Source organism: Myxocyprinus asiaticus, chromosome 28 (assembly GCF_019703515.2).
Source record: "Myxocyprinus asiaticus isolate MX2 ecotype Aquarium Trade chromosome 28, UBuf_Myxa_2, whole genome shotgun sequence".
NCBI lineage: Eukaryota > Metazoa > Chordata > Actinopteri > Cypriniformes > Catostomidae > Myxocyprinus > Myxocyprinus asiaticus.
In genome coordinates, this window is record NC_059371.1 from 11287746 (window position 1) to 11313801 (window position 26056).

The window sequence follows — 26056 nt, forward strand, 5'->3', positions numbered from 1 at the left end:
GTGCAGGATGGGAACTATTTCTTCCGCTCATCTTAACATTCATAAATGCTGAAAGACAAAAGCAGACAAGCGCTTGTGCCGTCACAAGACTCGTTCAAACAAGAGGGATCAGTGTCTTCAGAGAAACAGCTTCTGGACACTAGTGTAGTCTCTAGGAATATGCAGACACAGGCCATATGCCCACCTAAAACAAGTAATAATACTTATGGGCCGCCAGAACAACGAGTAGTCATTTGACCTGGAACTTTTTCAATCTGCTAACGCAATGCTGCAGCACCGTTGAATGAATTGTGTACATACAGTATAGTGTGTATGTGTATATATATATATATAATATATATATATTACAGACACACACACACACACACACAGGCGGCCAAAAGTTTGGAATAATATACAGATTTTGCTCTTATGGAAATAAATTGGTACTTTTATTCATCAAAATCGCATTCAACTGATTACAATGTATAGTCAGGACATTAATAACATTATTATTTATTTATTTATTTATTTTTAAGTGTACAGAGACTCTATCTAAACGTGCACGGGGCTGCGGGGGAAATACTGACGGCACTGGCAAGACAGACAGTCCAACTATGTTGATACACCAATCAGAACATTCATTTTGACGTGATTGGATATTTGCTAACCAATCATATTTTCAGTTTCATTAAGGGGCGGGACATTTCCAGCGTCTAATGCACAAGGAGTAACCATAATTTGCACTGTAAAATTATTTCCCTGCTAAATGTAAATATACTAAGTATATACATTTAAATTTAACGTATGCAATTAAACTGTGAAATACTGCATGTTATTGCACGTGCTAGTTTTTGATGCTCTTTTTCTTTTCACTTTTACAGCTGTCAGTGGTACCTTTTTCTCGTGATATCAAATCATTTCAATTTATATTTCTAAGTAGGAAAACAATTTCACTATACACAGAAAAGCACATTATAGTACACAAATAAAACAAATAACCATTAATTCTAATGTAGGCTATATATGGTTATACAAGTCAAGATAATGTGTTAACGTGAACATTACCACACTCATATTCGCTATACAATGCTTAACAGTTTATTGCGTATAATGTATGTATTAGTTTAATAATAAGAGTAATTATAAAGTATTACCAATTTTCATAGTAGCCTAATGATAGGAACATTAATGACATCTATTAATTTAAATTCATTTTTACCATACATTTCACCAAGTTACCATACCATTGTTCTTAGTAGTGTACTCAACACCATGCCAGCAAGAAACTTACCCTGATATATAAGTTTATGTCATTTTTTATGGAAAAAATACATTTCTTACACTTTTTACATATGTGCTGTATATAAATGTAAAATAGTTTTAGAGATCGGGTGCATGTGTTTTTATTTTTTTTATTTTTTATGGGGGGTCTTTCATACATTCACAGTATGCCCACTTCTTCAGACACTACTACACCAATGCTTCTGGAGTAAATTCACACTAAAATAACAACATATCTAAAGATGACATTTCTTATTTCTTATAATTGTGTGTAATTGTTGTTAATAAGTCATAAAAAATAAAAAATAAATAGTTAACCAAGGTTTTACTACAGTAATATTGTAGTAGTAACCATGGTTAATTGTGTGGTAACCATGGTTAATATTTGTAAGGGTAAACAAAACAGAAGTTTAATAATTTTCTATTTAGGCTCACAAATATAAAAATAAATTGCCTTGAATTATGACAAAAAAAAATAATATTTTAAATTAGTAATTTTATCCCAAGAAATCTCAAAAATAAATAAATAAATTATATATATATATATATATATATATATATATATATATATATATATATATATATATATATATATATATATATATATATATATTTAATAGAAGTATCGGTATTAGTATCGGTATCGACGATACTGGATTTGAAATTATTGGTATCGGATGGAAAAGAAAATAAGTGGTATCGCCCATCCTTACTGTAAACAGCGGGAAAATAATTTCCCGCGGACGGTTCTGGAACTGTTCAAATCGCTTACAGCGGCTTTATTAGTTTGAGACATTAATGTTTTTATATATCTCATGATCATAAGCAGGACAATAGAAAATTACAATAATAATAAATAAATAAATAAATAAATAAATAAAACGGAAGATATAAATTTGTTCTTGTCGTTTCCATTAATTTTCATTTTCATCCCTATTGGTTCAGGGACTTTTATTACACTTATTACCGGAAGGAATTTCCCTTTTCTCACATGAGTCTTCCGGTCGTGGGCAACATGGTTGCAGATGTGTAGCTGTTTCCATCTGGCTGCTCATTCGCATCTGCTGAAGAGGTTTTATGTAGTTTTGAGAGCTGTATTCATAGCATATAATATATTTATCAAGTAATCTAGCGGGCAAAATGAACATACGCAACGCGCGGGTGAGTAAATGAAACCAAGCGCACATATGAGACAGTCTATACAGTAGATCAAAACCTTCATAGACAGCATTTCTGGACGACATATACGCTGTCTAAATGTCCATATACAATTTCAAGAGCGCAAATAAATTCATGTTTTACATATTCTTTGCCATTTATATTGAATGTCAAATACAGTACACCTGTTTATTAGAGTAATTGTGTTGTTAATGGCAGGTTGTTGGGGTTAGTTGTCTTTAACTCGCTTATTCTATGATCGTCTCTTGTGTTTTCAGCCGGAGGATCTGATGAACATGCAGCATTGTAACCTGCTGTGTCTTCCAGAGAACTATCAGATGAAATACTACTTCTACCACGGCCTCTCCTGGCCACAGGTATGTTTACCTGTGTCTTACAAACACTGATCTTTATACTCAAAGTGAGTTTCTTAACAGCTGTGTTTGTTTTCCAGCTGTCATACATAGCAGAGGATGAGTACGGGAAGATAGTGGGATATGTTTTGGCCAAAATGTAAGTGTTGTTTTTATTTCTTTCTTATAAGGGTGCTTATGAGGGGTTGTTTATTGTTAAGAAGCTGTTTATTAGAGTAAACAATAGTTTATATAATTACGCATCTTTCCTCAGGGAGGAGGATCCTGATGATGTGCCCCATGGACATATCACATCACTGGTTAGTGTTTCAAATATCACCATTTCTTTGTTATTTACATTACTGATTCTTAAAACATGGGACAAAAGTGGAAAAAAATAACTTAAAAAAAAAAAAGCTTATTTACATTTTAATTTGGATTAATCTCTTCAACGTGTTCAGAGCTATTCACCTCAGGACATTACTGATGTAAAAAACAGCACCATCACTATTTGGAGAAAAAAAAGTGCCCGACAAGACAGTCACATCTATGGCAAGTGCTACAGGAAGCGTGGGGTGAAATGTCACCTGAGTATCTGGACAAACTGACAGCTAGAATGCCAAGGATCTGCAAGTGTGTGTGTATATAAAACTGGAACAAATTAAGAGACCACTGCAAAATTATCAGTTTCTCTGGATTTACTATTTATAGGTATGTGCTTGAGTAAAACGAACATTTTTGTTTTATTCTATAAAGTACTGACAACATTTCTACCAAATTCCAAATTAAAATATTGTCATTAAGAGCATTTATTTGCAGAAAAAGACAAAAAAAGATGCCGTGTTTTCAGACCTTGAGTAATGCAAAGAAAACAAGTTCATATTCATTTTTAAACAACACAATACGAATGTTTTAACTTAGGAAGAGTTCAGAAATCAGTAATTGGTGGAATAACCCTGATTTTCAATCATAGCTTTCATGCGTCTTGGCATGCTCTCCACCAGTCTTTCACATTGCTGTTGGGTGATTTTATGTCACTCCTGGTGCAAAAATTCAAGCAGCTCAGCTTTGTTTGATGGGTTGTGGCCATCCATCTTCCTCTTGATCACATTCCAGAGGTTTTCAATGGGGTTCAGGTCTGGAGATTGGGCTGGCCATGACAGGGTCTTGATCCAGTGGTCCTCCATCCACACCTTGATTGACCTGGCTGTGTGGCATGGAGCATTGTCCTGCTGGAAGACTCATTCCTCAGAGTTGGGGAACATTGTCAGAGCAGAAGGAAGCAAGCTGTCTTTCAGGATAACCTTGTACATGGCTTGATTCATGCGTCTTTCACAAAGATGAACCTGCTCGATTCCAGCCTTGCTGAAGCACCCCCAGATCATCATCGATCCTCCACCAAATTTCACAGTTGGTGCGAGACACTGTGGCTTGAAGGCCTCTCCTGTTCTCCGTCTAACCGTTAGATGACCAGGTGGAGTATCGGTGATGATCTGGGGGTGCTTCAGCAAGGCTGGAATTGAGCAGATTCATCTTTGTGAAGGACGCATGAATCAAGCCATATAAAACAAAAATGTTCATTTTACTCAAACACATACCTAAAGATAAAAATAAAGAAAGAATGAGTAAGTGACCCAAAACTTTTGACCGGTATTGTATATACACTACCAGTCAAAAGTTTTGAAACACACTCATTCTTTATTATAATTGTATTTTTTTTTCACATTTAGAATAATAGTAAAGTCATCAAAACTACGGAATAACATAAATGGAACTATGGGAATTATGTTGTGACTAAACAAAATCCAAAATAAATCAAAACTGTGTTATATTTTAGCATCTTCAAAGTTTACGGATTCTATAGTGAAAGACTTTTCCGCACCAGCTTCTGCGAAATAGGGAGGAATACCCCTGCTCGGAAGGCTCTTTTTCCACTGAGAAAATAGGATGCATTTCACCAAAATTACATTATCTTCAGAAAGCTGACTAACAAACTACAGCATCATCAACACACATGCTCTCTCTCTCTCTCTCTCTCTCTCTCTCTCTCTCTCTCTCTCTCTCTCTCTCTCTCTCTCTCTCTCTCTCTCTCTCTCTCACACACACACACACACACACACACATCCATTCTTGTTTCTCCAATAACATGTTAGAAACAGATTACCTACGGCACTCGGCCTGTGGCCGAATCACAGCAGTGCTGATGTAGGGCCATGTAGCACGACTGCAAGTGTGATATTGCTTATATACAACAGTTCAATGAACAAGTAAAATCTGAGTACAGTCATAAAAAAAGACATTTTTGCATGGAACTACTTTTCTTACGCGACGGATCAAAATCTGCCGTTGCTGGTTCAAACCAAATGATGCATCTAAGCCTCTCAAAAACATAACTTCAGAACTACTAGTATCACAGCTTGGGCTGTTTCTAACACGTTATTGGAGAAACAAGGATTTGTGTGTGTGTGTGTTTGTGAGAGAGAGAGAGATGGAGCGTGTGCAATCACCTGTTGATGATGCTGTAGTTTGTTAGTCAGCTTTCTGAAGATACTGTCGTTTTGGTGAAATGCATCCTATTTTCTCAGTGGAAAAATAGCTGTCCAAGCAGGGATATTCCTCCCTATTTCGTGGTAGCCGTGCACAAGAGTCTTTCACTATAGAAACCGCAATCTCCTCTGACATTTTGTCCTCTCCAATATGGAAACTCCGGTAAGAGATAAGTGCCTTGAGTTTGTGTAATTAATCACTGTTGTGTCTCTCAGCTGTTATGAGCCTTAATGCTGAAGTTGTTCGTTTAAAGCCGTTTAAAGCTATTTCCTAGCTTTATTAGTGTAGTAGTAATACCAGCGATCACAGAGCGCTGTTGAATATAAACACTGAGTGACACGGATTCACTTCACATCACCAACTGGCTCATATTACACACAAAAATTGTCTTTTGCCTCCACCTGCTGGCTAAAATATGAAATGTCACAAAATTAAATGTAAAGAGAATAGAGACCGATATGGGATTTTCGAGACTGATACCGATTTTAGAGAGGGAAAATTCACAGATTACCGATATGGTGACCGATATAGTTCATTTTTGAGCTGGAATGAAAACAGACCTTTTCAATGTGGATTTTTCACCGATTTTGCACCGATATGACTATGCAAAGATACTCAGAAGGCTGCTTTCTTAAATATTTTTATCAAAGAACATTTGACATTATTATTATACATTGTCAACAAATTCTAGAAATGAACACTGAGAAAATAAAGAATAAATTAAAATAAATAGCTAAATAAACATCAGTACTGTTTAGTATCAGTCAAATGCTGACCATTAAAATAAAGAATACATTAAAATAAATAGCTTAATAAACATCAGGGGCTGGTTGCACCACTACGTTACAACTTAGCCTAGTTGTGGCGTAAATGGGCACTAAGTCACAATTTATGCTTTACTAAATATCTGAGCATGGCACCATTAAATTTAGGTAGGATGTAACCCTACGTATAAACTAAATATTTACGGCAGCCTCCAACCAGGAGTAACTGATGGTATAAAAAAAGCAGACTCATTTAATAACATCAATGAGCTCATGTTTTGGTTGACAGGCTTCAGTCCTTTCGACATATATGATGGTGTTGGCATTTACACTCATTTACATTTACGAGAGAGAGAGGAAAAAAAAAACTTTTAAGTGGCTCTTCAGCATGAAACCGTTCTAACGGTGGCATTTTTACTATGTGTGTATTTTTCCAGCCTGTTTTATTAGTATTTATTTATCTATCACTCCTCATTTATTTTAGATACAGTTCCTATATATTATTATTTACACAGGGCAAATATACTATTTATCAAATCTACTTTTATTACGTATCCTATTTTAATGTCTGGAAAACCAGACTTTTAAATATTACATTTTGTAAATGTAATAAACAAGACTGGAATTGTTCTTTTGAAGGGGGTACCAAACTGTGAATCCTGAACAAAACAGTTTGATGAATACTAGGGATGTGCGAGACTAGTCGACTAAACAGTTGTGATGCTGCTAGTTGACACTGGAATTACTAGTCGGTTAATATTTCCCCCCATTAAACTGATCATAATTTTTACACAATTACGTTTGACTTTATATTTTTACAGAGGCTGCACTTAAATTACTGTCATATTAATGGTACATATTTTAAATAGAATTAATAATATAAATATTATTTAAAAAAAAAAAAAAGAGGATATCTGGAGCAGATACAGAGCTTCTTCCCTCTCTAACTCTTGGTGCGCACAGGAGAATGTCCTCTCACTAGACAAACAAACTCAGCAAAGTAGTTATAAAATCACTTAGGTGGCGCGGGAATCGGCTTTCCAAATGTTTGAAAGTCCCTATGGATGTTTTCACATTTGAGTCTTCTTTACATCTGTGCATGCATGGATGTTGACGGACCATGTCGACGGGTTAATTTTACTCATCAAAAAATTTATGCTTTTAAGTAGCCTAGAAAATAACTGTTTTAGACTAGGTATGCAATTTTTTGAATCTGCTGATTAAGAAGGCTATTTTCAACGAGGTGCAGACTGCTTAACATGTTAAACTATCTTTGATTCTGTGTGCACATCATGTTTAGAATACATTAGCTTTATTGTAGGCTACATCACAGGCCTATTTTTTCTACCCTATAGCTACTTTTATTTTTACATCGTAACTGTTATTGGTTAACGTTCTTTACCGAACAGCTGTCAGATTAGATCAGTGGCTAATACACGAATGCACATCGTGAAATACGCGCAACTTTTCAGCGCATTTTTTCTCTCTCTCATAGATTTGGCTTAGTCTACCTGTTAATTATTTTCAACAATGTCCTGACTGTTTTAATATGTTAAGTAACTTTTACTTGGTGATTTCTGTTTAGAACAGGCTTTTAGGGTTGTTCCATTGATCCTGCACTATTCATTCAATTGTTTTCAATAAATGTCTATTAAATATTCGCTAATGTTAATTCAGTGAACGCGTGTCATGTTCTATATTTAATGTACAATGATCATAATTCAAGGTGAGCACGTCGCAGATAAATGCCCCTTTTCAGTGGAATTTAGCATCGGATTTGGAATAGATTAAGTATTTTAAATGGGTCGCATAAAAACATTTTTATTTATTTATTTATTTTTTATACTGTTTTCTGAAGGTTGGTTTCTCAGACTAGTCGGTTACAAAACTTCCATTTAAACGACAGTCAAATTAGTCGTAGCGCACACGCTGACAACAATGAAAGTAGCTACGTGATTAGCTAGTTAGCTGTAAGCTCGTTGCCATGGAGAGTAAAAGATGGACTTTATTTACTTTCTAGCATTGCATCTCACCAATTAGGTAACAGCATAGCGTGAAATCAACACTCATCAGACAAAATCCACCACCGCCGTTGTCTGCTGAGCTGCAAAAAGATGCTCTGATGTTTACCTTTCAATCTGCTACATTACTGACTGCACTGACAAACTATAGATGGCTAACAGCAAACAGACATGAGTGACATGGTTGTCAGGGACAAGGTTAATGTTATATTAGTTCTATTGAAAAGGGAAAATGATGAGGTCATTGTTTATTAACTTTCCAGTATGTATTTCACAAACTAGTTAGCAACTTACCATGAAGACACCACTCAACTCTGCACCACTTAACTCCGCCCTGTCTGCAGAGCCACCGTCAGTTCAGAGTCAGCTCTGTAAACAATGGAGTCGGAGTGCGCTCTGCTGGACAAACTATGCTGTGACACCAATTCTAAAGCATTATTTTCTGCATTATATGTTCTGAAAAAAAGTTTTCATATCGGTGCATATCGGTAAAATATACGCCGATACCGATATATCGGTCGGGCACTAAAAGAAACATCTCTAAACACATCTGCACTGCTCTTACACTTTAGTTTAGAATGGCACGAACACAAGTGGAGTGATACACACAGTGAAGCGTCCGAGTGTGTGAAACCATCAGCACTCATGGAACATCTCTCGTTCAATCAGATTTAAGGACCTGAACTAACTGTTGTGTGTGTGTGTGTGTGTGTGTATATATATATAAATATATATATACTGTATATATTGTATTTTTGCTTAGTATGTTTTTGTTAGCCTCTTTTACCTGTGTTCCCATCTTTTTGGAAATAATGATACATGGGACAAAAGTGCACTACAATGGAAATAAGCCTTTGGCTTTATTGTGTTTTATCCTCTACAGCTTTTTTCTACAGTTTTTTTTTCTTCTTTTTTTTAATGGGATGGTGTTTTATATTATAAATTTTGTACATTCTTGAAAAAATTGTCAGATAAATTCAGTCAACCAATCAGTAGTGGGTAAGCTTATGTCTTAATACACTGTGTGTGTGTGTGTGTGTGTTTATGCAGGCAGTTAAACGCTCTCACAGGCGTCTTGGACTGGCACAGAAACTGATGGATCAGGCCAGCAGAGCCATGATTGAAAACTTCAATGCTAAATATGTTTCTTTACATGTCAGGAAGAGGTATGATTCCTCAGCTCAGTCCCTCTCTGGAGTTCATCAGTTTTCATATTAGGTCAGAAAGATTTGCTTATTTTTTTTTTCTTCCAACATGTTTGTATTTCAGTAACCGGGCAGCCCTTCACTTGTACTCAAATACACTCAAGTTTCAGTGAGTATCTTTAATCAAAATTCTCACTCATTACCCACCCCTCCATATATAGCTTTATATCTTTCATTATTAATAAATATACTTTCAAGGGTGCTTAAAAAAATATCTCAGGTTCAGCTCAGCCATCACACCATTTATTGTATTGTAAAAAAAAAATTGTATTGTGATAAATCAGAGCACACAAAGCGCATTCTTGTCTGTGCATACCAGTACTGAATTTTATCATCGTCATAGCAAATTATTTGTGTTGTAGAATCAGTGAAGTGGAGCCCAAATATTATGCAGATGGAGAAGATGCTTATGCCATGAAGAGGAATCTCACACAGATGGCAGATGAGGTGTGTGTGACATTTTATAAGAACCATTATTTTGTTGTCTTTACTAAGGCTAAGTATTTTTACTTGCAATCAGGGATTATGAAGAAACCCCTAACCCTAAATATAATACTTTATGACCCAGCACTGAAAAAAAAAAAAAAAAAATATGATGTACAGTTGCAGAAACCAGGTGTGCGTCTGTGGGGCTCAGAGGCTCCGGCGTCTCAGGACACATCCGTGACTGGCCTCGTGGAGAAGCTGACAGTGCAGGATGGAGAGAAGGAGGGAGATGGAGACAGCGGAGGAGAGAGTAAAGAAATGAGCGAGGTCAGCGAGGCCACAGAGAGCACAGACGTCAAAGACTCCTCTTCAGACTCTTAACTCGCATCTCTGTGTTCACACCCATCTTTTAGGCTTCAAATCAGTTTACAGTGTTTATATGCGCACCTGCGGTTTCTCTTCTTTTATTTTATTTTTTAGAATGCAGGAACAAGACCTTGTAAAAGCGGCTATGAAGTTATTTGAGAAAAACAATTGTCAATAAAATTAGAGAACAAACTTGTTTGGTGTCGTCCTGGCAATAATTATTTTGATTGTCATGATTTCAAAGATTTGTTGGTTTCACAGTAAAAAAATAAAAAGTAAAATTTTATATATAAAGAGGGAAATACAAAAATCTGCCGAAGGATATGCAGAGAGGCAGGAGCTACACAAGGTTTGACGAACTTCATTTTACATATATTGTTCGTTCTTGTGTTTACCATCTGTTTTACTATACTGAATAGGCCTTATATGTTTTCAGTAAATGTTCTGTGTTGACTGAGGAGAAGGCTTGCAGGTTAAGAGCATGTCTACATTGTATATTGAACACTTAAGTTTCAAAATAGCGAGGTAAAATTAATAATTGGAGGTAAGTTAATATGTTACTGACTAGCTGCTATCAAACTAAACATGGTCATGGACTAAAACACCAGGAAATGCACAATATTTGTTTGGTCCTGAAGGGGGCAGCACTGTTTTAATTTAGTTCATCTATTCCATAATATTTTAGCCTATTTGTTTTTACCTCAGTAAGGATTATAGGAAAATAAGGATAATGCAAGAATCATATATTGATCATAATTGAGAAATGTATTAAGCCTAGTTTTTAGTTTATATTTGGTTTATTAAAACTATAAATACACAAATCTAGACAAAAGAGAATACATTTACCGCATACACTTTGTGTACTCAGCAACTTTAACATTCACAGATATTCACAACATCTAGTAAAGTAGTTAAAGTGATAGTTCACCCCCCAAAAAAGAAAACTCTCATCATTTACTCACTCTCATGCCATCCCAGATGTCTGACTTTTTTTCTTCTGCAGACCACACAAAGATTTTTAGAAGAATATTTCAGCTATGTTGGTCCATACAATGCAAGTGAATGGTGACCAACATTTTTGAAGCTCCCAAAAAGCATATGAAGGCAGCATAAAAGTAATCCATACGACTCATATGTTTTCATCTATTATTCCTTACATTTATATAGCGCTTTTCTAGGCACTCAAAGCGCTTTACATAGTATAGGGGGACTCTCCTCAACCACCACCCATGTGAAGTATCCACTTGGATAATGCAACGGCAGCCATAGTGCCATAGTATGCTCACCACACACCAGCTATTGGCGGAGAGGAGAGAGTAGAGTGATGTAGCCAATTCAGGGATGGAGATTATTAGGAGGCCACGACAGATTAGGGCCAATGTGGGGAATTTTGGCCTGGACATCCTTGTCTTTAGAAGTGATCCAGTCGATTTTTGGTGAGAACAGACAATAATATAACTCTTTTTTTTTTTTTTTTTTGCACTATAAATTAAGGGTGGGAGATATACCATTAAACACGATAAACTGGTAGAAATTTGGCAGCCGGTCTCCATTTTGGATTATCTTCTGTTGCGGTTACACAAAACCGCCACCACTTGCAAGAAATGTGCACTTCATTGTATTCACATAACATGCACATGGTACACATTCTGTCAGAGAAATGGAGGAGGAAGGCAGAACGGGTTTATGTGAGACTGAAAGAATTGAAGAAAGAGGGCTTAACCTTTTTATTTTATTTTATTTTAATTTTTTTATTATAATTCAATGCCACAAGAACAAGAGGTATTGAACAGTCACATTATTAACAACATTAAAGGTGCCAGACAACAATTCTTACACAAAATTAAGTTATTTTAAAACATTACATGTTTTCAGTGCTTTTTTTAGTTTGTTCCAAAAGGTTTATGTATAATTCAGTCATTTATAAAACGTAAAAAATTGGGTTTACAAAGAGCCCATTTCTTCTTGTGTATATGGTATTTTCCTAATAAAATAAATAACTGCACAAGAATTGTTCTTTACATTCCAAAATGTCATTTTGAAAATAAAAAAGCACATTTCTATCACAAACAAATTTCTATCACACATCCTAGTTTTCTATTAATAAAGGTTTCTAAATCCTTCCAAAATAATCTGGAGTAAATACAATGATAAAACAAATGCAGAATTGTTTCTTTTCACTTGCACTACTCAAACCAGTTTCTCTCTTTCGCAGTCCGCGTCACAAATTTCAAAACTTGCATGACCCATTTGAATTCTATTGAATTTTTAGTTTTTTACCATAAAGTGCTACAGAGGAAGTATAGCATCTCAAACGGAAAGAGAGCCCAACATTCTAACCAACACTGTCATGCCACCAATTATGTCATCTGTCATGCAGATTTTTACACTATACATCATCACCCTTAATAAAATTCAGTTAGAATGATGTTAGATATTAGAAAACAAACCAGCTTTGGTTTCAGATATTCTCTACAGAGGTTATTCCAAATTAGTTCCAAATAAAGAGAAAATTATGTAAAAGTAGTTTTCATTTATAAAGTATGTAATTCAATGACTGGATCATTCAAAAACAGGCATTTCAATATCCATGCATCCATCCATCTTCTATAGCTGCTTGTCCTATGCAGGGTCGCGGGTTGTGCTGGAGCCTATTCCAGCTGTATGGGGTCGAAGGCAGGGAAACAGACAGGTGACTAGTCCATCACAGGGCAGCATTTTAATATGGTTATTTAATATATAAACCAATTTTTATTGATTGTAAAAATGTAACTATATCACGATATACTGTATATCATTATCATGATATAAAATTTGTCATATCGTGATATAAGATTTTAGTCATATCGCCCACCGCTACTATAAATCTTTACTTCAGCAGTCTCCTTGGCGATCATGATTTCAAGCTCAATTACACTTCCTCCATCTAGCACACTGCGCATGCGTCAAGCACTAGGAAGTGTAATTGAACTTGAAATCATGATTGTGCCTAGAGACTGCAATGGCATGATGTAGCCTACAGTGATCTTTTTTTTTTTTTTTTTTTGTAATATTTTGATCTGTTCTCACCCAAAATCAATTATATAGCTTCTGAAGACATGTATTAAACCACCGGAGTCACATGGATTACTTTTATGCTGCTTTTCTGTGCTTTTTGGAGCTTAAATATTTTAGTCACCATTTACTTGCATTGTACAGACCTACAGAGCTGAAATATTCTTCTAAAAATCTTTGTTTGTGTTCTGCAGAAGAAAGAAAGTCATGCACATCTGGGATGGCATGAGGGTGAGTAAATGATGAGAGAATTCAAATTTTTTGGGGTGAACTGTTCCTTTAATATAAAATATAACTTATATGATATGCTTGTCAAATTATACAGTTCAGGACCCCATCAAATTGCCCATCACATTATCGCTTGTACTTCTTATGCAATCGCTTACTTCTGGTTTATTCCATGATAGATGTGATAAGAAACCTAATGGGAGCACAAACACCTGTCTGTCCATGAGTTTTGAAGCACCATGAAATTGTTTGACCACATTTATCAGACTCTCTCCATGATCTGTGTAATGTCCCACCCGTCACTGAAGTCATGTCTGTGGTTCAGAAGAGACTGGTTTCACTTGACTCCAGGATTTTTGGTAAAGGTACCTGTGGGTTTAAAACACAATAGTGAGCTTGTTTGAAATTATGCTTATTTCACTATGCTATAAAGCATATTTGATTTGTATTCATTAGTAATTTTTTTAGCAATGTATGAAAAAACACAAAAATGTGTTAGCAACCTCATAGCAATGCCCTGGCAATTACCCACAACACTGTTGCACATAAGCAACTACCCACAACACACGAGCAAATTTTTAACAAAAATGTGAGAGGTGCTTGCCTATGCAAAACTTCCCACCACAGTGCTAGTGTGTGCCAGGGCATTGCTATGTATTTGCAAACAGATTTTTAAAAATGTTTTTTAGTACATTGCTATGAGTTTGCTAGAGTGCTCTGGGTGCTTGCTTGATGGCAAGTTTCTATGACATTCTTGTCCCTAGGTATGGCGATATAGATTTTTATCACCTGTCAGAAGAAAATAAGTCAGACTGCTTTGATTAATTGAATTAATAGTGCACCTCTCCTTAACAAGAAGTGAGGTATAATTCATGTTCCTAGCATAGTGCCGAATGAGTTACTCAAGTTACTCAATCGAAGTTTAATATCTAGGGTTAGGGGTTTGTTCAAATACGCTGAAAGGTGGGAGGAGCTAGCTAGCGACAGAGACCTGTGGAGGCAGGAACTAGGCAGAGCCCTCCACTGGGGAGAAACCAGGTTGAGGCAGGCAGCTGAAGAAAGGCGTCAATGCCGGAAAAACAAGACGACCACTCCAGCAGCCACAGCCTTGAGATGCGGTCGTTGAGGTAGAGTCTGCCACTCCTGAATGGCGCTGCCCTCAAGAACCCCTTGGTGCAGAACTATAGTTTCTCGAGACTGACAGGAGCCATAAATAAATGGGTTTGTTCAAATACGCAACAATAAGTATGAGCAATAGTAATAATGCTGCCTTGCCAAACAGCACTAACTAATTGTTGGGTGTTCTAAAGGGTTTGACACTTCTGTCAACAAATCATCTTCTTTAAACATAAGAATGTACAAATATAGGTAATGTTCACACATTTTCACTTCGAAGAATGTGTTTATTCAATCAAAAATAATTTTGTGCAAGTCTTTATGGCACAACAACTACCCTTTAAGTAAATTCTTGTTAATTGGTTGTCAGGCAAATGATAGTGTGAATGTTTAGCTGTTCCAATATGAATGTTTCAGTATTCATAATTACTGGTCTAGCAATATATATTATATAAAAACATTGTACATGTAATTGCATTATACACAAAATGTAAAATATAGTTTAGTCCTGCGAATGCCCATGTGCATGATCTGAGCTGCTCACACCAGGGCCATTGCTTAAATTCAAGGGGCCCAGGTCAAAAGTTATTTTTTCCCTTGGGCCCAGTGCACAGGCTATACTATAGGAACTTGGTTGGCCCTCCCTGTGAGAGGGCCCAGGACAGTGTTCCCATTTATCACCCACTGATGACTAGGTACCCTGCTGAAAAGACCATCATTGCTGGTCTCCAGCTTATGTTGTGTTTTGGGTGATGCTGGTGTGCTGGTGATCCTACCAGGCTTTTAAACTATTTTAACTAGCTTCATAGTAAATACAATGCTAGTCAAACAGCTTTATCAGCTAGATTTTTCTGGTGAAAAGCATGGCTATGCTGGCTTACCAGCTAGACAAGCACCAAACCAGCACTTACCAACACTAACCAGCTTAGGACAGCATGGGAATTGAATGCTGGTTGAGCTGGACTTTGAAGCAGGGTATGGGTCACTACAGCCAACAGAGTAAAAATGGTCTGGTTACAGAAGTTAAAATCCCATTAATGTTTTCCATAGGGGAATTTATTTTTATGTATAACTTACAAATGTTTAAAGACAGACCTACCTTGAGCTCCGAGGTTGTTAATGGATGGTATATGCTACTGTTGAAGCCATCAGTCCATGTTAAGGTCTGAATTTAATATTTTAATTTCTGATAAAGAACTACACTATGCATGATCCTGAAGAGAAAAGATCCACCAATCAGAGAATCGAGGCAAACAAAGTGTGCCAAAAGAGCTCTGCATCGACCGCCCACTCCTATGATGCTTTATGAATGATGTAATTGAGTCGGCCTCCCTCTCAAACTACTAACAACTGAATATTTTGCAATAAATGCAAAACAGATTGTTTCTGTACTTCTAATCAACAACTTTAAATAAAGAGTTTTATATTTTTTTCCCCGTAGTTTTTAATTTATATCATCGCAGTTCTTCATGAGATTGTCCTTCATTCGCTCATGTCAGACGTTAAGTACACAGTCTTGTACTTTTAATATTCAAATATTTGTTTTGCTTCAAATCAAACTTTGTAATGTTGTGATTCACCTTGGAACTGGTTGCTATGTTTTATGGATTAGAACTCTTATGAAGACTTTTATGAAAACCCTATGGAAAAAATGAATGGAAAAATACTTCTGGAACCAAGATGGCTGAAAAAGTGGGTGGGCTCTGATGAATTCTATTACTAACTAAAAACCAACTAGTCTACTGTAGTAGTTTATTAGCTTATTAGGTAGTTTATTTTAGTTTTGATATTTTAGCTGTGGTTCTGTAATGAGCGTGCTGTGCTTTAGATGTTAAGCAGTTTGCACGGTATAAACCTCTCTGAAAAGTTGTGTCTTTAAATTTAAATTTATTATTTATAGTTTTGCACTACCTTCCTGACAGCGGCCCTGACTCACACAGCTATTTGACTAATTAACTGATAATTTTTGAGAGACCTCAACACTACATACCGCTTTGAGATAGGCCACGTTGCTCTGTCGAATCTCATTAAGCAACTCATCCCTAGGCGTTAGCTCCACTTTAGGTGGCTGTCGCCTTCGAGGAACTGGCTTTAGAGTCTTTATCATGTCTTTAAGGTTGGCTCTCTCTTCTACAGGTCCTTCATTTGATGTGCTTCTTTGCTTAGGAACACTCCTCAGCTGAACGTTAGCCCTTCCCTCTTTTCTCTCATCCCTAAAGTTCAGTTCCAGAAGTGGATCCCTTCGTTTTGGAGTCTTTTTTAGCTGCACTTCCTTCAAAAGATTTACTTTGTCTGAACTGGGAGGACACTGCTGTTGGGGAGGATGATGTGTCTTGCGGAGCTGCTGAGGAGGACTTGGTTGTGGTGAAGGTTCTGGAGAACCTTTAGGAACCTCCTGATCCATTTCTTGAGAACCCTGCAGCAGGGCCATTGGGATATAGCCTCCTAACATTTCTAGCATGCCTGGAGGCAAGTTTAGAGAATCCTCGTACATCTCCATGACCTTTCTTTGCTCCTTCATCTGCTGAAGCTTCTGCTCCTCCATTCTCTGCTGCCGTTGACGGTCTAAGTTCCTAGTGAGGAGATTGGTGACCACCATCCGAGGCCCTGGGAGCTCAAAGTGGTAACCCATTTTCAGGAGAGTGTTGTTCGCCTTGAGAAGACGTGACACCTCCATCTCAGCATGGTGACCGAGCATGTGCCTTTGGTTGTGGAAGCGGAGCTCGGTAAGTGTCTCGTTGAACTGGAGGCAACGTATTATTGCAACGATGCCTTTCCCTGTGATGAAGTTGGATTCAATGTTCAGTGTGGTGATGCTTCTGTTCTCTCTAAGCATGTTAGCAAGGGCAAATGCCACATTTTCGTCTGCGCCGGTGTTTGCAATGCTAAAGGTCTTAACGTGTCTGTTCTTCTTGAGTGCATTGACATAATCGAGGAGCATTTCTTTGGGAATGTTTTCAATGTTGTTGAGGTTGATATCAGTCACAGAGGGGTTGTTGTTGCGGATCTTATCCAAAGTGGTCTCCAAATTGGTTTCATTCCCAGAGGGTCTTGCTGTTTTTTTAATGAGACCACTTCCACCTAGGGCAAGTTTTGGGATCTTCAGCTTGGATATGACCCTCTCCTCTTTCTCGGGAACCCAGTTCTCATATGGCGAGGAAGCAGGCTCAGACTGGAGGGAATCTGCTTTTTTCTCCTCATTTGTTTTATATTCAGTCTCAGTACATTCTGATTGGTCAACCTTTGCTTCACCTTTTGAATCTGCAAACTCTGGAGGTGGCTTCAAGACATCTTCTGAGGTCACTTTGGGGCTGTTTACCTCAAACCCTGTCTTGGCAGTCTGTTCGCTTCTTCCATTGTCCTCTTCCTCAACCTCTATGATCACTTCTTCAATCACTTCATCAACAACAACATCTCCCTCAACGCCTTCAACCTCCTCCACAATCTCCTCGTAAACATATTCCACATCTTCAACTTTATCTTCTTCTTTCACTGCAAGTTCATCTAGCATTTTCTTCTGGTGAAGACAAATGGACAGAACAGTCAGATCTGATGTGCATGTGTACGACAACTTATAAAGACAGGCTACAAATTATGAAAAAGATAATCTCTCTTCTAAAAATAGAATGCCCTGTTTAAAAACGATGCATGACAACACTGTTGCTGTTTGAAAGTATTTGTTGTTGAAGTATTGGGCTCTTAGTTGCAGCAGTTATAAATAGTTGATTTTATTGATTCATCATCATCGTCTGAGTTTCAAGCACTTTAGTGATCTCTAATATATTTAATACTATTACAAATTTTGAGTAACTCTTTACATTACAGTGTCCATGTTACAAATATTACATGTTAACAGAATATTCTGGGTGAAATACAAGCTCTATGGACAGCATCTGTGGAATCCTTCTACAGTTGAAGTCTATTAAGCAATCATACATTCTATTACCTGGCTGGGTAATAGAGATGTGGGAACTCTCTCCTCCTCCAGCATGCGTTTGGACTTTTTCTCCCAGTACAGATATTCCACCAATGATCTGTGATCAAATGATCCAGAGGGAGGTTTGTCAGTTTGGTCTCTCTGTCTCATTCCCACTGGTACTCTCTCATCAGGCGCGATATCTTCCATCTCACTCTGGAGCTGTTTGAGCTCCTCTGCTGACAGGCCTGCCAGAATTTCATCCTCATCGATTTCCTCTTCTGATTGTGACTCACAGGAGTCTAAAATGAATAAATGTGTTATCCTAAAATTGTATTTTAAATGTACTTAAAGGAATGTTCAGGGTTTAATACATTCGAGTTAGCTCTGTCAACAACTTTTGTGGCATAATGTTGATTACTACAGAAATAATTTAAACTCATCCCTCAGTTTTATTTATTTTGTTAACTGTTTTGTACTGTTGCCATGATTTTTGCTTTTTGAGAAAAAAAAATGGACGATTCAATTATTTTATTTGGTAAATCAACATTATACTGCAAATGCTGTCGACTGATCATAACTTGTATTCAAGTCAAATTATTATTTATAAATCCAAATAATCAAAATCTAAATGATTTATTATTGCTGAACAAGGACCAATTGAAGTCATTTTAAAGGTCAGATGTCAGAGTAAAACTACACATGATTACATTTATAATGATATAAATCAACAACAACAAAAAAGTGTTAAGTGGTAATAGTAATTATTGTGACAATATAGTTTACTATATTTGTAAAATGCAATTATAAGCTATTTTACATTTCCATCACTTAAAATGAATGCCAAACACACAGTGCCTAATTTAGCACTGGTCAACTGGGAGCTATTAAAAAGAGAGATGGACTCATATTAAGGCTTAAACTCATTTTATTCCAGCTCCTCAGAGTATTTTACTCTGTATAATAGCAATGAACAGTACAATATATTAACAACAGAGGTGAGAGAACAAAATACCTCGGACTGTCGTCTGGTGAGAAGCATCTCTCTGTCTCATTCCCACCGGCACTCTCTGGTCAGGAGCGATTTCGTCCATCTCGCTCTGGAGCTGTTTGAGCTCCTCTGCTGACAGGCCTGCCAGAATCTCATCCTCATCGATCTCCTCTGTGTATGATTGCTGATCACTGTGCTCAGACATGACCACTTTAAAAACTCAGTTATAACCACCGGTTTCTGAAGAGCGTCACTCAACTGCAGACTGGCAGGACTCAAGGCCTCACGCCACATGTACGATCTAAAATAACCTCCATTCAACAGAGTGGAAGATATTTATGGAACAAGAGGGGAGATACGAACATAATCTTTTTTCAGCGCCTTGAGTCAGCTGGTCTGTCCAATGTATTTCAACATGACCGTTGACTTCAGATTCAGAGAGAGAGAGAAAGAGAGAGAGAGAGTGGAAAAAAACAGCAGCAGGTGGACATGCCAGTCAAATGGCCTCCATGGCTCAGCCATGACTAGATCTCAACTGCTTTCCCTTGAAAACATTATACCTAACTAGAATTACATAAGAATGATGACCACAAGAAAAGAGCAAGTAGTTCATGTAAGCTCCAGGTTGTTGGTTGCGTAGCTTGTCCGTGAGTTTAAAGGCTAGATGACGTCAGCAGTGAGAATATAGTGTGATCTGGATCCACTCTGACCCCTAATTCTCCACAGATTTATGGAGACAGAAATAATATCTCTCTAATGTTACACAAACAGGCGTGGAAAGGGCGGTCAGAAAAAGCAAGCTGATGTAGAATGGAAAGACTCCACAAACATCAGCGCTGTCTTACGTTAGAGCAAAAAAAAAGAATGATATTTTAGCAAGTGTAGTATAGCTGAAGTTTAAGCATATTTCATGAGTTTCATAATATAATAGGAATAGGAGTTTTGAAATCCAAATTATACAAAAATGTCATAATACTCTTGCTAAATCCTTTGCTAAACAGAATTATATACTGTATGAATTCTATTGTTTACTGGAATAACATGGATATAGAACAACAAAGTCTAAACAGTCTTGTGTTGAACAGTCACAAAAGATTGAACTGTAAGTGGAACTAATTACTCAAACTTTTAATAATGTTGTTTTCAATCAGAATGGTCCTGATGCTAAATGCCTTTATCTTATTGTTTCATTTTAAAATGGTGTGCTAATTGTCAACTTTCATCCTTGTAGTCATTCCGAACAAATTCACACTGTGCTGCTCCTTCACCTAGTCTTTTTATAAACTTCAACACATTAACGTTACTAAAGTGGATGTTATTTAATTATATTGTGAAGTTAAACATTTTAACTTGTTTTGTATTATAAACAATCAAAATAAGAATAATAGCATGCAAAGAAATTCAATAGCTTATTCTTATTACTCTAAAGATATCAGTAGTGAATAAACAAAACATTTCATGCACAGTACATGCAAATTGTAAAATCATACGGGCAAAATAAACTATTAATAAACCAGTATTAAATACAGCTTTAAAAGTAACTAACAATCATATCGTGGCAATTCATAATGTAGGCCTGCATGTTTTTATAAGGTCAGTGAATACAAAATATTTTAATTTAGACTATGAGCAAACAGTGCACAATTTTATAACAAGTCAGATTTTTGCTTCATAAAATCATACAATTATTAATAGAATATATCTATGCAGAGTCTCTGTTATGTGGACTGACCAAGTATTATTTTCTACTGTGATCTAAATCAGATCATCAGAGTTCAAATATTAAAGTACTCAGCAGGAACATGTAAATATTTAAGTATCAGCTATAATGATGCCAATGGAAACAGGTCAGCTGAAAATATTTATTTATACCCTCAAAGATCATTAAAACTTTCCTCATTGCCACATTTATACAAACAGTAATCAAATAATCAATCATAGTCTCTGCAAAAATAGCAAAATCTCAAAGGGCATCTCTTTTTTTCATATTAATATAAGACATTTTTGGTGCAAATAGCTACTCTAACTACCATGTAGATTGAATTTTCTACAATGTCTTTCATAAATTTGTATAATAATTCCAATAAAAATTAAAAAGAGGCATACTGATAGGCTGTTGCAAGTAGTTTTGTTTTAACAGACAAAGACAGCTAAACAAGAACGCAAAGCAAGGAACACAAATCACTGGTCAAATCATGAAGAGCAATATTGGCAAAATGCCAGTGTGATGCGTTTATATAAAAATGCGAACACACACGCACGCACGCACACACACACACACGCACAAAGAAATACAAACAATGATACCTTAAGCATATGTAGATCAAGTACATGCACATTTCTGTAATGGGATTAAATCAATTGTAAATCAAGTTACTATTTGAAAATATCTGCTTTTAAAACAATCCCATGCCTCCACATTAATGTAGATTATGAGGATTTGTGATGGACTCAAATGACATAATCTGTTTCCTTTTAAATTCCAACAGATTTTTATTTCAATTAAGATAAAGAATACAATAAATTAAACAAATGAAAAAAATGAAGCGAAATGTCCAATAGTTTGGAGCGATTTGGATATCAATTGTGCCTGGCACTTGGGCCAAAGATATTTGAGGTCCTAAAGCTTGTACAAATTCTCATTGTCAAGCATAAACTTTCCATAATTCCACATGACAGTGGCTGGCCTTCTAAGTATATATTCAGAGTGAAGTCATACAGTAGAGCACATCCATTAAAACTTGATCATGTTTACAAGAGCAACAGAATTAAAGCTGAAATTGTTCAAAAATGTACTTTCAAGCAGACCTTCATAACATAACAACACCATAATCTGTGCTTTCTCAAAGTAGAGGAAAAAAAATCAACCAAGCAAATCACTCTTTAATCAAAGCTTTGCACCAGTACACCAAATTGAAACAAAAGCACTAAATGTATACAAAGTATACCAGATTATTATTATTATTTTGTATTTTTTTTTTTTTTGGTATAATATTCATTACTTAGTGTAAGTTAGTAATATAGAAGCATGTGCTGTATTTACCTTTCTGTCAACACAATCAGCGAGTTAAGCTCTCAGAAACTTCATCCTTCGTAAATAATATATAATAATAATGAAAAAAAAAACGTTCTCAAATATCACTTAGAAATGCATGGAACTGGCACAATATAAATACTTCTGAAAGCCACATGGCTTGCTGTCCATTGAAAGGCAAGATTGGAACATTTTACACTGTTTTTCAAGAAAGGAAATATAAACATTAAACAGATAATAAAGCTTAGCATCCAGCACTTAATAATAATAACAACAATAATAATGATAATAATTGATGTTAATAATTACAACAATATCAACAGTAATCAGAATGATTACAATTTGTTAATCATAATAAGTAAAGCATAATAAAGTATTTTATTCCCATTGTCAAATATTCTGGCACAGATTGTTAAAACAATGAGGAAAAAGACATTCATTATCCTGGTCTGCGACACGCACACACACACGCACACACAGACAACACAGACACACACACACCAGACACACAGACACACAGACACACAGACACACAGACACACACACACACACACACACGACAGACACACACACACACACACACACACACACACACAGACAGACACACACACACAGACACACACACACCTTTACTTAGCTATCTGAATGGGGACATACCATATGCTTCTATTGTTTATAAAAGCTAATTATAAATACTATTGACTAATCCAAACCCTACGCCTAAAATGTTTTGCATTTTAAGAATGTAAAAAAATAAAAATAAAAGTTTTTGCAAATGTGGATGTCCCCAAAGACATATTTAGCTAACTTCTGGGGAAAAATTGGTCCCTCAAAATCTAGCTAAGTAAACCCTCACACTTTCTCTATTGGTACATAAGTCAAGCAAAATGGTAAGCATATGACAAGGCAAGCAATCTCTCATACAAACTTAATAAATAATCATTTAAACCCAATAAATGAACAGCAATTTCACTTTACAAGCACACATCAGTCCCGATGATCTCAACACAAAACGTGATTTTTTTTATTTTAAATGAACCGAACACCTGGTTCACTGCTTATGAAAACTGATGCATATATTTCTGAATATTCCAGAAGTAAAGTGAAAGCGCATTAAATATTTAGTGGGAAGGCATGATATCTCCCTGTCAAATCACATGGGTTTAATGTTCTAGAGGCAGACTCAGTACAGTACAATAGCAAGGCTGCACGGAAATGTAAAATACGTAAAACGCAAAATGAGGAGAGAGTTCAAAATCACTTCAGTAAAGGCTTGATGACATTAGCTTGTGTTATACACCACCCCCACACCAAACCGACAAAATACATTTGCATACAGGTTTTTTAAAGAAACACGGCACACTAAAAACCCTCTGTATAAAACCGAGCCCATCCCTGACAATGTCCACTATATGGAATGCAAATAATGAGAAAATATTACAGAGAGAAGTAATATTCCCTAAATCTTCTTATCTACTCTCTCTCCTCTAGATTCCTCTGTTGAAGACTTGTTTTCTCTCCAATAATAGAGAGAATGAAGATTGTTGAGAACAAGAAAGATACATTTCTGCATAGTGTTTGCTTTACTTCCCCATCCGTTTGTTGTTGAAAACACAAAATTATCAAACGTCTTTCTTATATATATATATATATATATATATATATATATATATATATATATATATATATATATATATATATATATATATATATATCTATAAACATGATTTTTTCCCTCAATATAAATGTTCAGGAAAACAAAAACTGCAAAAAAAAAAAAAAACAACATTACAAGGCATATATTATAATTAGCAGACCTAGCGCAAATGTTCATATATAACAGTCATCCTTAAAGGTAGGTGCGGTCACCATATTCATCTCTGTAAATTGGAGTAAAAATGTAAACCACAGAAACAGGGAATCGATAGGAATCAAGTCAACGTTTAAAGTGCAAGTCTGTTGCAGTTCTGCTTCACAATAGAAAAGCCAGCGTCACCTTGTGGCGACTAACCTTATGGCAAGAGCACATCTTTCGTACACTTTCTCGGTCCGACCCAATCAATGCATTGTACTGATTTTGGACAATCTTCAAGACAACTCAAATCTAATCTGTCAGAAAAAAATAGCAAACACATACACAGAAACCCGTTTGTCCTTGTAGGAAGAAAGACGACAAACCAAAGCCTGGATCAGAAGCACATAGAGTTGGGGCCGAGAAGACTCTCCACTGACTCCTTTGGCAGCCCTGTGGGCATCTCAAGGACCTCTCAGTTTGTAGCTCCTTCCACAAACTGAGATATGATTGCCCCTTCTTAAGCATATCTCCTTATAGGATTAGATGGTTGAGCTTGGACTAGGCTCCAGGCATTGGACTAGGAACTCCAGCTGAAGTCCTTTTCACTTCCTGCCCTGGCATCTCCTTCCAGAGCCGAGTCACTCTCCTCTTTACTATCGTCTATTTGTCTGTCATCTCGCTGCGACATCCCTGAGCCTGCTCTCCATTTTCTGTTCTCCTCGTCCACTTCTCCTCCTCCCATCAGCTCTGCCTCCATCATCATCTCCTCTTCTCCGTCGCCATTGGTGGTGTCGTCAGGGAAACGGTGGTCACCAGGATACAAGAGCTCTTCTTCCGGGGAGACTTCCTCGCCATTCTGGTCCAGCAGGGCAGCCATGCCTCGACCTGAGCACTCTGTGCAGACGCCGTGGCGACGAGAGCCGTGTTTGATGCCTACACTGGCAGCCGACATGAAGACACGGCTGCATACTTTACACACGTACTTCTTGTCCTTACTGTGCACCTGAGAAAGAGTGAAAATGCTGTTTTAACAGACAGAACTTCATTCATTTTACTAAAGTACTGTTTGCCATGCACATTAGATGGCAATACCTTGGTACTTTGATAAACAGTACTAAACAAAAGTTTTAGGCAGTTGAGAAAAATAGTGAGGATGTTTTAATAAATTATGCTTCTGTTTCTGACTCAATTATTTTGAGATCTGGGCCCTGTGGAGGCCATATCATCTGTTGCAGGACTCCTTGTTGTACTTCTATTTGCAAAAGGAATGCTTTGGGAATCTAAAATAGGCATTTCCTGTAAAAAAAATTATTTACACACTTCAGCAGAAGATACAAAATAACCATCTAAACATCTAATGCACCTAAGACTTTTGCACAGTATTGCATATCAGTGGTTCTCAACTGGTTTTGCTTCAGGACCCACATTTTACATTGAACATCAAGTAGCAACCAACCACCGTACCAAACCCGAACCCCATATTTGACTCTAGATTGTATTTCCTTTTACCTTGCATAGGTTTGTTTTTTGGTTTCCAGCGTGAGGACATGCCATGCGACCTGTCCATGTTGGCATCTGCCTAATTTGGCTAGCTTTCATAGAGTGTGATGGGATGCATGACTTTAGATGTCAACAACAAAAGATGCACTGAACAGATCTGAATCAGAATTGGCTCTGATACTGATGTTTTTAGACGGATCAGCTATCGGTGAGAAGAGACAGATTGAAACCCGATACTTTGTGTAAGTCATAGTCGTTACTGTCAAGCTCCATAGATGACATAAAAGCACCATTAAAGTAGTCCATCTGACTTGTGCAA

At 36.6% G+C, this 26056-nt stretch overlaps 3 protein-coding genes across 7 annotated transcripts in view; 1 reads left to right on the forward strand and 2 right to left on the reverse strand.

The window, feature by feature from the left end:
* The first annotated feature begins 2249 nt into the window (after positions 1 to 2249).
* On the forward strand, positions 2250 to 10299 carry LOC127419245 (N-alpha-acetyltransferase 10-like). Its single transcript, XM_051660504.1, has 8 exons — positions 2250 to 2424; positions 2700 to 2798; positions 2876 to 2934; positions 3049 to 3094; positions 9157 to 9272; positions 9376 to 9420; positions 9674 to 9758; positions 9915 to 10299. Exons 1-8 carry the CDS (start codon positions 2404 to 2406, stop codon positions 10116 to 10118), a joined length of 675 nt encoding a protein of 224 aa, XP_051516464.1. The 5' UTR covers positions 2250 to 2403; the 3' UTR covers positions 10119 to 10299.
* Positions 10300 to 10984: 685 nt separating this feature from the next.
* lmod3 (leiomodin 3 (fetal)) lies at positions 10985 to 19765 on the reverse strand. The gene is made up of 4 exons (XM_051660475.1): positions 19433 to 19765; positions 18448 to 18719; positions 16492 to 18018; positions 10985 to 13754 (listed from the first exon to the last, which is right to left on the reverse strand). Exons 1-4 carry the CDS (start codon positions 19611 to 19613, stop codon positions 13707 to 13709), a joined length of 2028 nt encoding a protein of 675 aa, XP_051516435.1. The 5' UTR covers positions 19614 to 19765; the 3' UTR covers positions 10985 to 13706.
* Positions 19766 to 21002: 1237 nt separating this feature from the next.
* Positions 21003 to 26056, reverse strand: part of LOC127419230 (zinc finger and BTB domain-containing protein 46-like) — a 112942-nt gene continuing 107888 nt past the window's right edge. For all 5 annotated transcript variants that reach the window (XM_051660469.1, XM_051660468.1, XM_051660474.1 and 2 more), the window contains one exon: positions 21003 to 25240. In XM_051660469.1, the coding sequence (XP_051516429.1) occupies positions 24815 to 25240 (426 nt within the window). In that variant the 3' untranslated portion in view covers positions 21003 to 24814. The remainder of the gene's footprint in view (positions 25241 to 26056) is intronic.